Raw genomic sequence first — 13,141 nt, forward strand, 5'->3', positions numbered from 1 at the left:
CTCTGGCTCTCTTTTGGGATTTAGACTTGGGATACATCTGAGAAAGAGAGGACAGGACAGAGCTATAGAAAGAAGCAGAGATGCCATGAGCCAGGGTGATTGGGAACCCATGAGAGAAGGCCAAAGCACTAGATGCATGGTTGCTGGACGCCAGAGCTGCTTCAGGTCCTGGAAGTTTCTAGGCCCGGTTCTGGGTCAAGGATGACTTTACCACAAACTCCTTTTCCACAGAGTGGGTTCTCTTATTCTTTGCTCCTTGCCTCCAAGAAGGCCAAGCAGCCCACCAACCCAGAGAAAGGTGTTTTATTGCAACCCAAGGGAAGGGCAATGGGTTAGGATTGGAATGTTGGCCCAACTGTGGCTCAGCTTCCACCTCTGCAGGAGGGGAAGATGGACTGGCTGGAGGACTGAGGAAGACAATGTGTGTAAAGTACTCAATGTCCCAGGCCCCTGTATAGCCATATTATCCTCAAGCTCATTTCCAATATTAATCTTCCCACATGGTTCTGGATGATTTTGGTTGCTTTCCGAAAGCAAATATTACTCAAAACACAAAGATTTACCACCACTGAACATATTTAAATACTTGCTTTGGTGGAAATAAACATGTAGAAGAAAGAACACTAACTGCTATTTAGAAAGAAAATCTAAGACAAGATGTTTTTAAGATCAGAAGTCAGCAATTTGAGGTCACAATGCTAGCTGAAAACACAGTCTGGTTAGGACTTTGACCTCTCTTTCCAAGGACATATCCAACTGACCAATGGAGAGCTTCATGTTGAAATGGGATTTAGTTTTCACTTCTCAGATAGACTCTGTTCTTTTGTTCTAAGGCTTTAAAAAACATGAAAATAAGGCAAATCAAAATTATTTTATGTTTGCAAATTATGGCACATATGCTAAAGACAGTAGATGTGCTAACCCCAGTCACTTTATTCCCCTTTTTACCCTTTCCAAGGATAACCACCATCTTCCTCATCAATGATCAGGCCCCAAATGGTGCCCGTGCTATCTATATAGAGTGGTTAGCCAGTTTACTTTTTTCCATGTACTGAGAGGAAAGAGGTTTTCAAAGTTGGCCATCCTGTGCATGTTCATTGTGAGACATTTAAACAATATGGAATTGTACAGTGCAAAAATGAAAAAAATCTCATGTTGCCACCCTCAGAGGTTACCATTGTTATGTGTGAGGTTACACAGAGGTAGTGATAACACACACACACGCAAATACACACACACACACACACACACACACACACACACCAACTCTCAAAAGTCGGTTTTTCCAGTAAGAAGGCTGCCCTTGCCAGCTTGATTTGGAAGCCTGAGGGAAATCTCAAACAAATGAGTTTTTACTTTTAGTGAATTTCCTGTTATAAAGCTCTCCAAGCGCCAACGGAGAAGAAAAGTTCTAGTGCTAATAAACCTGTGAGTTGACTTTCTGGTTACATACTCTACCACCTTTTACGTGATTTAGTCATTAAATATGCTTGTGAAACAGTTTAGGTTAGTTATGTATCATACCTAATGTGTTATAATTAAAACAATGACAATTCAGTAACAATCAATTGTTGTGGATAATTAAGAAGAAAGTTACTGAACATTTCTTCAAGCTGCATTGTATTCAAAACAATGAAAACCCGTGTTTGGTTTATGTTATTTTATTTTTTTAATTAAAGTTTATTGGGGTGACAATTGTTAGTAAAGTTACATAGATTTCAGGTGTACAATTCTGTATTACATCATCTATGTATCACATTGTGTGTGCACCACCCAGAGTCAGTTCTCCTTCCATCACCATATATTTGAACCCCCTTACCCTCATCTCTCAACCCCCACCCCCCTTACCCTCTGGTAACCACTAAACTATTGTCTGTGTCTATGAGTTTTTGTTTCTCATTTGTTTGTCTTGTTCTTTTGTTGTTTTTGGTTTGTATACCACATATCAGTGAAATCATATGATTCTCTGCCTTTTCTGTCTGACTTATTTCGCTCAGCATTATACTCTCAAGATCCATCCACATTGTCACAAATGGTCCTATATCATCATTTCTTACTGTTGAATAGTATTCCATTGTGTATATATACCACAACTTCTTTATCCATTCATCTATCGAAGGACATTTTGGTTGTTTCCATGTCTTGGCCACCGTAAAAAAAGCTGCAATGAACATTGGAGCACAAGTGCCGTTATGGATAAATGTTTTTAGATTTTTTGGGTAGATTCCCAGGAGAGGGATTGCTGGGTCATATGGTAATTCTATTCATAATTTTTTGAGGAACCTCCACACTGCCTTCCACAGCGGCTGCACCAGTCTGCATTCCCATCAACAGTGTATGAGGGTTCCATTTTCTCCACAGCCTCTCCAACACTTGTTACTATTTGTCTTGTTGATGATAGCCATTCTAACTAGGGTGAGGTGGTATCTCATTGTGGTTTTTATTTGCATTTGTTTGATGATTAGTGATGTTGAGCATTTTTTCATATGTCTATTCGCCATTTATATGTCCTCTTTGGAGAAATGTCTCTTCAGGTCGTCTGCCCATTTTTCAATTGGGTTGTTTGATTTTTGGTGTTGAGTTGCATGAGTTCCTTGTATATTTTGGATATTAGCCCCTTATCAGAGGCACTGTTTGCAAAAATCTTCTCCCATTCAGTTGGTGGCCTCTTTATTTTGTCGATGGTTTCTTTTGCTGTGCAGAAGCTTTTAAGTTTCATATAGTCCCATTCGTTTATTTTAGCTTTTACTTCCATTGCCTTTGGAGCCAAGTTCATGAAATGCTCTTTGAACCCAAGGTCCATAAGTTTAGTACCTATGTTTTCTTCTATTCAGTTTATTGTTTCAGGTCTTATGCTTAAGTTTGATCCATTTTGAATTAATTTTGGTACATGGTGACAGATAGCAGTCCAGTTTCATTCTTTTGCACATGGCTTTCCATTCTGCCAGCACTATTTATTGAAGAGGCTGTCTTTTCTCCATTGTATGTTTTTTGCTTCTTTGTCAAAACTTATCTGTCCGTATTTATGTGGTTTTATTTCTGGGTTCTCAATTCTATTCCATTGGTCTATGTGTCTGTTTTTCTGCCAATACCATGCTGTTTCGATTATTGCTGCCCTGTAGTACAAGCTAAAGTCAGGGAGTGTGATACCTCCAGTATTGTTCTTTTTTCTTAAGATTGCTTTTGCTATTCAGGGTCTTTGGTGGTTCCAAACAAATCTGATGATTTTTTATCCTCTTTCTTTAAAAAATGCATTGGGATTTTGATAGAGATTGCATTAAATCTGTATATTGCTTTGTGTAATACGGCCATTTTTGTTGTTGTTTATTGCAGTGACAATTGTTAGTAAAATTACACAGATTTCAGGTGTACAATCCTGTATTACATCATCTATAAATCCCATTGTGTGTTCACCACCCAGAGTCAGTTCTCCTTCCATCACCGTATATTTGATCCCCCTAATACGGCCATTTTAACAATGTTGATTCTTCCAATCCATGAGCACAGAATGTCTTTCCATTTCTTTGTGTCTTCTTCAATTTCTTTTAAAAATTTCTTGTAGTTTTCAGCATATAGGTCTCTCACATCCTTGGTTAAGTTTATTTCTAGGTATTTTATTCTTTTTGCTGCAATTGCAAAATGAATTTTTTTTTATTTCTTATTCTGAGATTTTGTTGTTAGTATATAGGAATGCAACGGACTTTTGTACATTGATTTTGTAGCCGGCACCTTGACTCTATTCGTTGATTGTTTCTAACAGCTTTTTGGTGGAGTCTTTAGGGTTTTCTATATGTAGCATCATGCCATCTGCAAAGAGTGACAATTTAACTTCTTCATGCTCAATTTGGATGCCTTTTATTTCTCTCTCTTGCCTGATTGCTCTGGCAAGGACTTCCAACACTATGTTGAAAAGCAGAGGTGACAGGGGACAGCCCTGTCCTGTTCCTGAACGTAGAGCCATGGGCTTCAGTTTTTCACCATTAATTATGAGATCAGCTGAGGGCTTGTCATATATGGCTTTTACTATGTTAAGGTATTTTCCTTCTATACTTATTAAGTGTTTTAATCATAAATGGATGTTGTATCTTGTCAAATGCTTTTTCTGCATCAATTGATATAATCATATGATTTTTGTCCTTTATTTTGTTTATGTGATGTATCACATTGATGGATTTGCGGATGTTGAACCATCCTTGTGCCCCTGGGATGAACCCCACTTGGTCGTGATGAATAACCTTTTTAATGCATTGTTGCATTTGATTTGCTAGAATTTTGTTTAGGAGTTTTGCATCTGTATTCATCAGAGATATTGGTCTGTAGTTCTCTTTTTTTGAGTTGTCCTTACCAAGTTTTGGTATCAGGGTAATGTTGGCCTCATAAAATGAGTTAGGGAGTACTGTCTCTTCTTCAATTTTTTGGAAGAGTTTGAGCAGGATTGGTATTAGATCCTCTTTGGAGGGTTCCAAGTATTCACTAGTGAAGCCATCTGGTCCCGGACTTTTGCTTTTGGGAAGGTTTTGGATGACTGATTCAATTTCGTTACTGGTGATCTGTTGGTTCAGATTTTCCAATTCTTCATGGTTCAGCCTAGGAAGGCTATATGTTTCTAAGAACTAGTCCATTTCTTGTAGGTTATTGAATTTGGTGGCATATAGTCCTTCATAGTATTCTTGGATGATCCTTTGTATTTCTGTGGTGTCCGTGATAGCTTCCCCTTTTTCGTTTCTCATTTTGTTTATTAGTGTCTTCTCTTTTTATCTTAGTGAGCCTAGCCAAGGGTTTGTCAATTTTGTAAATCTTTTCAAAGAACCAGATCTTTGTCGCATTAATTTTTTCTATTGTCTCTTTGTTCTTTATTTTATTTATTTTTGCTCTGATTTTCATTATTTCCTTTCTACTGCTGACCTTGGGTTTCATGTGTTCTTCTTTTCCTAGTTTTTTATGATGTAACGTGAGGTTATTTATTTGGGATTTTTCTTGTTTCTTGAGCTAGGCCTCTAATGATATAAATTTCCCTCTTAAAACTGCTTTCACTGCATCCCAAAAATTTTGGTTGGATGTATTTTCATTGTCATTTGTTTCTATGTATCTTTTGATTTCTCCACTAATTTGTTCTTTGACCCAGTCATTCTTTAAAAGTATGTTGTTTAATCTCCATGTATTTGTGGTTTTTCCTTCTTTCTTTTTGCAGTTGAAATCCAATTTCAAAGCCTTGTGATCAGAGAATATGCTTGGTTTGATTTCAATCTTCTTAAATTTGCTGAGGCTAGTTTTATGTCCCAATAAATGGTCTACCCTTGAGAATGTTCCATGCATACTAGAAAAGAATATATAGTCTGATGTTTTAAGAAGAAGTGCTCTATATATGTCAATTATGTCCATTTAATCTGATGCGTCATTTATGGTTGATAGTTCTTTATTTATTTTCTGTTTGGATGATCTATCCATACTTGTCAATGATGTATTTAGGTTCCCACTATAATTGTGTTTTGGTCAATTTCTCCCTTTAGTTCTGTTAGTAGTTGCTTGGTATATTTCTGTGCTTCCTGATTGAGGGCATAAATATTGATGACTGTTATGTCTTCTTGTTGTATAGTCCCCTTTACCATTATGAAATGTCCATCTTTGTCTCTTGTTATCTTTTTCACTCTGAAGTCTGTTTCATCTGATATCATGATGGCTACACCTGTGATTTTCTCTGGGAACCATTTGCTTGGAATCTCAATTTCCACCCTTTCACCTTGAGTCTATGCTCGTCCTTATAGCTGAGATGCGTCTCTTGGAGGCAGCATATGGTTGGATTTAGTTTTTTTATCCAATCTGCTGCTCTGTGCCTTTTTATTGGTGAGTTCCATCCATTTACATTTAAGATGATTATTGATGTATGAGTATTTCCTACTGTTGTATCTTTGGTTTTTGTGGTAGGACTGTGTGTCTATTGTTTCTTTGCCTTTTGTTGCTGTGTATTATTTCAGTGTGGTGGTATTCTATGATTTTTCTCTCTGTTTCTTCTTTTTTTATGTTATGTATTTCAGTTCTGGATTTTTTTTGAGTGGTTACCATTAAGTTTATGTAAAAGAAAGTTTCATATTTAGAGTATTCCATATTCTTCAGCCTGCTTACTTTCTCCATTCCCTTGTGCTGATGCAGACCTTTACTCTCTCCCACTTCATGTTTTTGTTGTCACAAGTTATCCCTGTTGAATCTGTGAGTTGATTTCTGTGCTGCAGTAGCAAGTTGTCTTTTTCTTCTTTTTAAAGTGTTTTTTTTATTTGTTCTCTATCCTGTATGTTATATTTAAGAGTATAATGTCCTATTTGGTGTAGGGTTACCATTTCCTGCTTCTGTCTGTTCATAATACTACTCATGATTTTGCATTATTTGCTTTTTTGTTTCAGGTTGAATAGTCTCCTTCAGTATTTCTTGTAGTGCAGGTCGTGTGTTAGAAAATTCCCTCAGCTTCTGTATGTCTGGAAAGGTCTTTATTCCTCCTTCATATCTAAAGGATATCTTTGCTGGATATATTATTCTTGGCTCATAATTTCTCTCTTTCAATAGTTTGAATATTTGAGTCCACTCCCTCCTGGCTTGTAGAGTTTCTACTGAAAAATCTGATAATAATCTAATGGGCTTTCCTTTGTAGATTACCCTCTTCTTTTCCTTGGCTACCTTGAGGATTCTTCCTTTGTCGTTGATTTTTGACAGCTTCAATACAATGTGTCTTGTAGAAGGCCTGTTGGGATTAAGGTAATTAGGCATTCTGTTTGCTTCTTGGAGTCAAGGATCCAGTTCTTTCCATTAGTTTGGAAGGTTCTCATCGACTATTTGTTTGAATATACTCTCTGTTCCCTTCTCCCCTTCTTCTCCTTCTGGTATGCCCATTATTCTTATATTGCTCTTTCTGATGGAATCAGTAACTTCTTGTAGAGTTCTTCCATTTCTTTTAACTCTCATGTCTCTCTTTTCTTCAATGTATGTCATTTCCAGATTTCTATCTTCGATGTCACTGATTCTTTCCTCCATCTGGTCAGCTCTTTTACCTAAGCTGGCTATTTAATCCTTCATTTCTTTTATTGAGTTCTTAATCTCCAGAAATTCTATTTGGTTTCTTTTTAAAATTTCAATCTTTTTGGTAAAATGTTCATTTTGTTCTTTGATTGTGTTTCTGAGTTTGTGAAACTGCCTGTCTGTGTTTTCTTGCATCTCGTTAAGTTTTTTCAGTACCGCAATCTTGAATTCTCTGTCATTTAAGTCACATGTTTCCATGTCTTTAAGTTCATTTTCTGTAGATTTTTCACTTTCTTTCTGAGCTGCCTTGTTACCTTGGTTATTCATGGCAATTAATGAATTATTATTTCTCTTCCTAGGCATCTACAGGAGTGGATTCTGCAACAGATTGATAGGAAGATGTCTTTCTTTTGCTTACCAGGAAGTGTTCATAGAATGCTTTATTTTCTCTCTGACTGTAGCCTTTTATTCTCTCTCATGCTGTAGTGTTATATTTTCTCTGCACTGTTCTGGCTTCTCTCACAATGGGGGGATTCCTTGGAAGGTGGGCTACTCCTCTTTGAGCAGGTTTCCTGGGTCTGAGTGTACTACCTCCATGGAGGGATGTGGAGAGCTTCTGAAGTTCCTAAGCTCTTCTTGCACCAGATTCAGGGCCTGTGTGATTCAGTGACTCCGTTTACTCCTGCAGGGATCTGCAGGTAGATGGGGACAAGGGTGGGATGGGTTGTGAGAGGTGGCTCTGAGCAATGGTGGTGACCACCATCAGAACCGATCCTCCACCCAAGGCTCTCTCCCCTTTGCCAGAACTAGTTGGGCTGCGAGTCAGTCGCCACAGGTTGCAGTTCTCAGAACTGCAAATATTCTGTTCTTTTGATGTGACACTGCTGCCATTTCGCTTCTAGCACTGGGCAGGTGGGGATGGGGTGATCTCTGGGAGGGTACGGAGGGTTTGGCTATATGCACTGCCTATGCCTTTTGTTCTCTGCTTGGCAGTAAGGGCTTAAATCACAGTTCTCACCCTTGTTCCCTCAGTTTTTGCTTCAAGGTCTCTTCCATGAGCTTTGGGTTCAGCCGTGTTATATGCTGACCCCTCTGGAGGGAATGTGGGCCATAAGGAGAGCTCTAGAATTCTTCCCTCTCACACTACTGTTGTAGCTCCAGAATGCAGGGAGCTAGGAGCTCTGGTGTGTGTCCCTCCTGCAGGTGGCACAGCCTGCGTTTCCACTCTTCCCTCATTTTTCCTCCCCTGCTCGCCCGATTTGCCCACCTTTAGATGATTTCAATTGTGTATCTCTTAGGCTTGCCTGTCTGATGCACAGGGAGTCCTTTGTGGAATTATGGCTGTTCAATTTGTTGTAAATTCCAGGGGAGATTTCAAGAGGTTCACCTCACCACCACCATTTCTATGACGTTTATTCTTCGTTTTTAAAAATTGAGGTAAAATTCACATAACATAAAATGTACCATTTTAACTATTATAATGTGTACAATTCAGTGATTTTTAGTACGCTTACAGGGTTGTCCAACTATCACCATGCTCTAACTCCAGAATTTTTTCATCAACCCAAAGAGAAACCCTGTACCCATTAAGCAGTCACTCCTGATTGTCTCTTCCCATCAGCCCCTGGCAACCACTGATTTGATTTTTGTCTGTATGGATTTGCCTATTCTGGATATTTCTTAAAAATTGAATCATACAATATTTGTCCTTTTGTGTCTGGCATAATGTTTCCAAGGTTCATCCATGTTGTACTATGTGTCAGTACTTTATTCCTTTCTATGGCTGGATAATATTCCATTGTGTGGCTATAACATACTTTGTTTATCCATTCATTTGTTGATGGACATTTGGGTTCCTTCTGCCTTTTGGCTATTGTGAACAGTGCTGTTATGAATATTCACATACAAGTGTTTGTTTGCACACATGTTTTCAACTCTTGGGTGGATAGGTGAGTTCCCCCCCCCCCCCCGCCAATTTTGTTGATGATGGGTCAATTTGAAACTCTCTGATAGGTGAGTTTTTCTAAGAAGGAAAGAACATGTAGTTTAGGTGCTGCCTGGATGAGGCCTGGAAGGGAAAGGGTGCAGAGCACCTTGGTCATGCTGTAGAATCCTAAGGGCAAAGGACCTCTGGAAAGGAGGACAGGAAAGGGAAAAGGCCAAAATGGGATTGCGATGATCTTGAGCTCGTTGGATGGAAGAAGAATGGGGTTTGTCCAGAATTTGTAAAATGGCTGCTGATATTTTCCTCTTTTTATAAGGAAAGGAAAAAATCTCTGGTGGGAATGAATAGATGGGCTAGGAGAGGCCCAAAGAAAAGTGAAAATGGTTATGGCTTTGGCTATGTCTTAACAAGGTCTTTGTTCTTCCTGGGTGTCTGCTCCTTCTTGTTCTGCCACAGCTTTTTGTGGCAGAATCAGGACTAAACCACAGTTTCCAGGCCCCAGGGATCTTTTGCCTATACCATAATGTCAATCATCATCAAAGTAGGTAATACTAGATGTACCCGGTAGGTTGCTTTCGACTTGATGGGCCCCTGGGATAATCTCCACTGTATTGTTATTATGGAATTGTCTAGAAGGTGAGGGAAAGAGGGAGTTTTCCTTAGTTCAAAACCTAAAGTCTGTGGTATCTCAAGTGTGTCTTGTTCACCAGGAAATTCTGTCCCTTGCTATGGTTTCCAAGTCCCAGGTAGAGGTAGTCTGGAGCTAGTGCCTTGAGAAATTGTGTCTTTCAGCATTGGACCCAGCAACAATGGGGGCAAGAAGAGGTGATGGGATTTTCAAGGGGTTCTGAAATAATTCCGTGTGCATCTAGGTTTGCTCTTCCTGGGCACTTCTATTTTTTCCTGGGGACATATTTGAGGCAAAGTGGAGAAGGTCCCTACCCATGCCTCAGTACTAGTTGTAGCCAGCCTGTGGATGGCAGATAGTGGGTATGCAGGCCAGTGCATGGAAGGTCTCTCTACAGGCGCACAAAAAGACGTGCATGGGGATTATACCTAGGGTGTGAACCTTGGTATGGACTTGGGTGTTTGTCCTCTGTCCTTTGCTTCTGCCCAATGTCAAGAAGCCTCCATGGGGTTCTTCTCACCTAAGCTTCCGCTTCCTGTCTCCCACACCAACTCCAAGACCCTTGTGTTGGATCATGACACCCCCCCCCCCCAGGAACAGCTTGGCTTCCTCTGGCTCATTCTGTCTCCACTCCATGCCAGTGAGATTCACAAAGTACAGAGTGCAAAAGGACTATATTGTAAAGCTCAATATCAGATAATGGCCATGTTACAAACAACTCTACTACTGCTGATTTCAAAGCAGTTTCCACACAACCTAAGAGCAAAGCCAGATGGTCTTGTCACACGGATGAGATATCCAGGGATTGGTGGTCCCTCTTTGTTCTGTGTCCCTCATCTCAAAGAGGCTAAGGGAAGGTCAGAGGGCTCAGAAGGCCAGGAAGACTGAGGTGCCCATGTGAAGGAGTTAGTGGCCCAAGGATTGTGAGCAGCATCCTCTGAGGGTGCCGGTTCAAGTCTTCCAGCCTCAGCATGGCAGGATGGTTGGGGTGAACCTCTTCTTTACCATCTCTATTGAAGTGAGTTGCTCTTCAGTCCTCTGAGGTGGTACCATCTGCCCAAAGTGTCCCAGTGGGATGTGTGTAGAGGTACACACCTGTGCTGGTCTGATTGAAGAAGGGTGATACTGAAGATGATAGTACAGGAGGGAACCAATGCAAGTATGATGGCACCAGCAATGCGCTAAAGTTTTGAGGACAGTCTACTCCTGGGAGTGGGTGAGAGGTCTTAGGTGGGAAGAGGGAGCTGCATTATCAGAGTCGACTTCTGCAATGACTGAGATTTGGTCCTTCTTTATGGTGGGAAATCAATGAGGAAGCTGATTTTCAAAGTAGGCTCCCTGGATTGAGAAATAGGATGTGTATGGGAGCTTCCAAGAGAGGGTGCTGTCTGGGGGTTGACAAAGACCCCCTGAGAAGGTTTTAGGCGAGCTAAGCCCTGTCAGAGGAAACGGTTAGTGAGGGTCATCCTGTCAGATCTTCAGGCCAGAAGTGGCAGCTAGAAACTGTTTCCCAAATAGTCACTGATGGTCACATCAGAGAGCATGGAGGATGACAATGGGAAGGGTCCCCATATTGTCAAGGACCTGACTCTCTCAGTACTACCTACTTGTCCCAAGCTACCCATTTTGTGCTCACTGGCTCACCTGCTACCTAGTGCCGGCCCCTCCCAGGCCAGGCCTCTGCTGCTTGTGGCTGGCAGCCTTTGGGATCCCTGAGGCTGCCCTGAGATGATGCTGGGTTCCAGGGACCAGGGCATTGGCTTCTATTTAAATTGAAGAATTATTTGTTTATTCCAAAGCATTCTAAGTGCTGCAACTTAGAACTCTTTAGTTCTTTTCTTGTCACAAGCCACTCTGTTTCATGACATGGTTTTGTCCCACTTTAGACAGACCACAACTCCTTTTCCCCCAACTGAGATGTGAATGGATGTCTGTCCACATCTCACCCCCTTGTCTCCAGCCCCATGACCAGCACACTTACCTGCACCAGATCTGGTGTGAGGCGCTTGGCCTGCAGCCATTTCTGGAACCTTCCTGTTTTCCTCAGGACACGCTCGATGCTGCAGGTCCTTGAGGCTGCTGCAGAGGCACAGATTCTCCTGTCTGAGATCTCATTTTGGTGTTTGCTGACCAGCCTCAAGATCTCCACAGGGCGCCAAGTTTTGGAATCATCTGAGTAATTTGCAGGGTAAGAAGGCAAGTAATCCAGAGGCAGTTCGAGGTGAGAGGCCAGCCAGTTGTCAAACCTGGAAGAAGAGCCTTTTAGGATCTTTCTGGGAGCTTGAGGGATGAAGTAGGGGACAAGTAGGGACCAGCAGAGTCCGGGGGACATTGAGACAGGGGATAACATCTGCTCGTCTGATCCATTCATCCATCCTCTTTAGACTTGGGTGCTCCATATTCTTTCTGTGAGAGGACTATTTTTGTTTCCTCAAACTTAGGAAAGTGTATGTATGATGTCAGAAAAGGTGAAGGAGGTGCATGATATATACAAACTTTATCTTCTTCATGTAACTGGTACAGAAGGACTAGCCATGGCTCTCTGAATTTCTACTCCATGTAAACACAGTAGCTTTACATATGCTGGTACCTTTGATTCTTCTAATACCCTATATCCACTTTACAGATGTGGAAGCTGAGGCTTATAGGGCTTAAGTACCTTCCTCAAGGTCAGACAGTATGTTGCCAAGCAGGTGTGCAAACCCAGTGCCCTCTGTCAACAAAACCCATGATCTTTCCCCTTTCTTGCACTGGTTCAAGAAACAGGCCACCCTCTGACCAACAACGGGTCTTGGAACCATAGTTCTTGAAGAGGATTCTGGGCCTGCACCACTGTCTCTCCATATCAAGTCCCAAGCAGCTCCATCAATTTTGCTTTCAGTTCAAATATTTGTCATCAGTACCAACCAAATCACAGAGAACAGTGGTTGTTAAACAGTCACCAAATTCAAAGCTATTGGGATCCAGGAGGTATGTAATTCCACACAATGGCCTGGTCAATCTTTAATCCTCACCAAGGAAGAGGTACTGGCTTGTTATCATCTGCTGATTTCCTAAGCCCCACCTTGACACCTTTCTCCAGTCATTTCTCCAGTTGTGTGCAGATATTTCCATTAGGGAAGAATGTTAAGTCTTCTTCTGATTTATGCATGAAAAATTACTAACGTAATATTTACCTTCATTATTAGCAATTGCGGGTCATACTGCAAATGAAATTAGGCTTATAATATATGTTATACATTTAATTTAAATACAAATATTTAAATTCTTTTTTTAAATTTATTTTTAAAATTTATTGGGGTGACAATTGTTAGTAAAATTACATAGATTTCAAGTGTACAATTCTGTATTACATCATCTATAAATCCCATTGTGTGTTCACCACCCAGAGTCAGTTCTCCTTCCATCACCATATATTTGATCCCCCTTACCCTCATCTCCCACCCCCCACCCCCCTTACCCTCTGGTAACCACTAAACTATTGTCTGTGTCTATGAGTTTCTGTTTCTCATTTGTTTGTCTTGTTCTTTTGTTGTTTTTGGTTTATACACCACATAACA

At 40.6% G+C, this 13,141-nt stretch overlaps 1 protein-coding gene across 1 annotated transcript in view; it reads right to left on the minus strand.

Moving 5' to 3' along the window:
• DIPK2B (divergent protein kinase domain 2B) overlaps positions 1–13,141 on the minus strand; it is a 45,020-nt gene that overhangs the window by 12,558 nt on the left and 19,321 nt on the right. Inside the window, exon 2 of the mRNA XM_019717924.3 lies at positions 11,563–11,827. Within this exon, the coding sequence (XP_019573483.2) occupies positions 11,563–11,827 (265 nt within the window). The remainder of the gene's footprint in view (positions 1–11,562; positions 11,828–13,141) is intronic.

This window comes from Rhinolophus sinicus, chromosome 18 (assembly GCF_057876585.1).
Source record: "Rhinolophus sinicus isolate RSI-liver-muscle chromosome 18, RSI-T2T, whole genome shotgun sequence".
Lineage (NCBI taxonomy): Eukaryota > Metazoa > Chordata > Mammalia > Chiroptera > Rhinolophidae > Rhinolophus > Rhinolophus sinicus.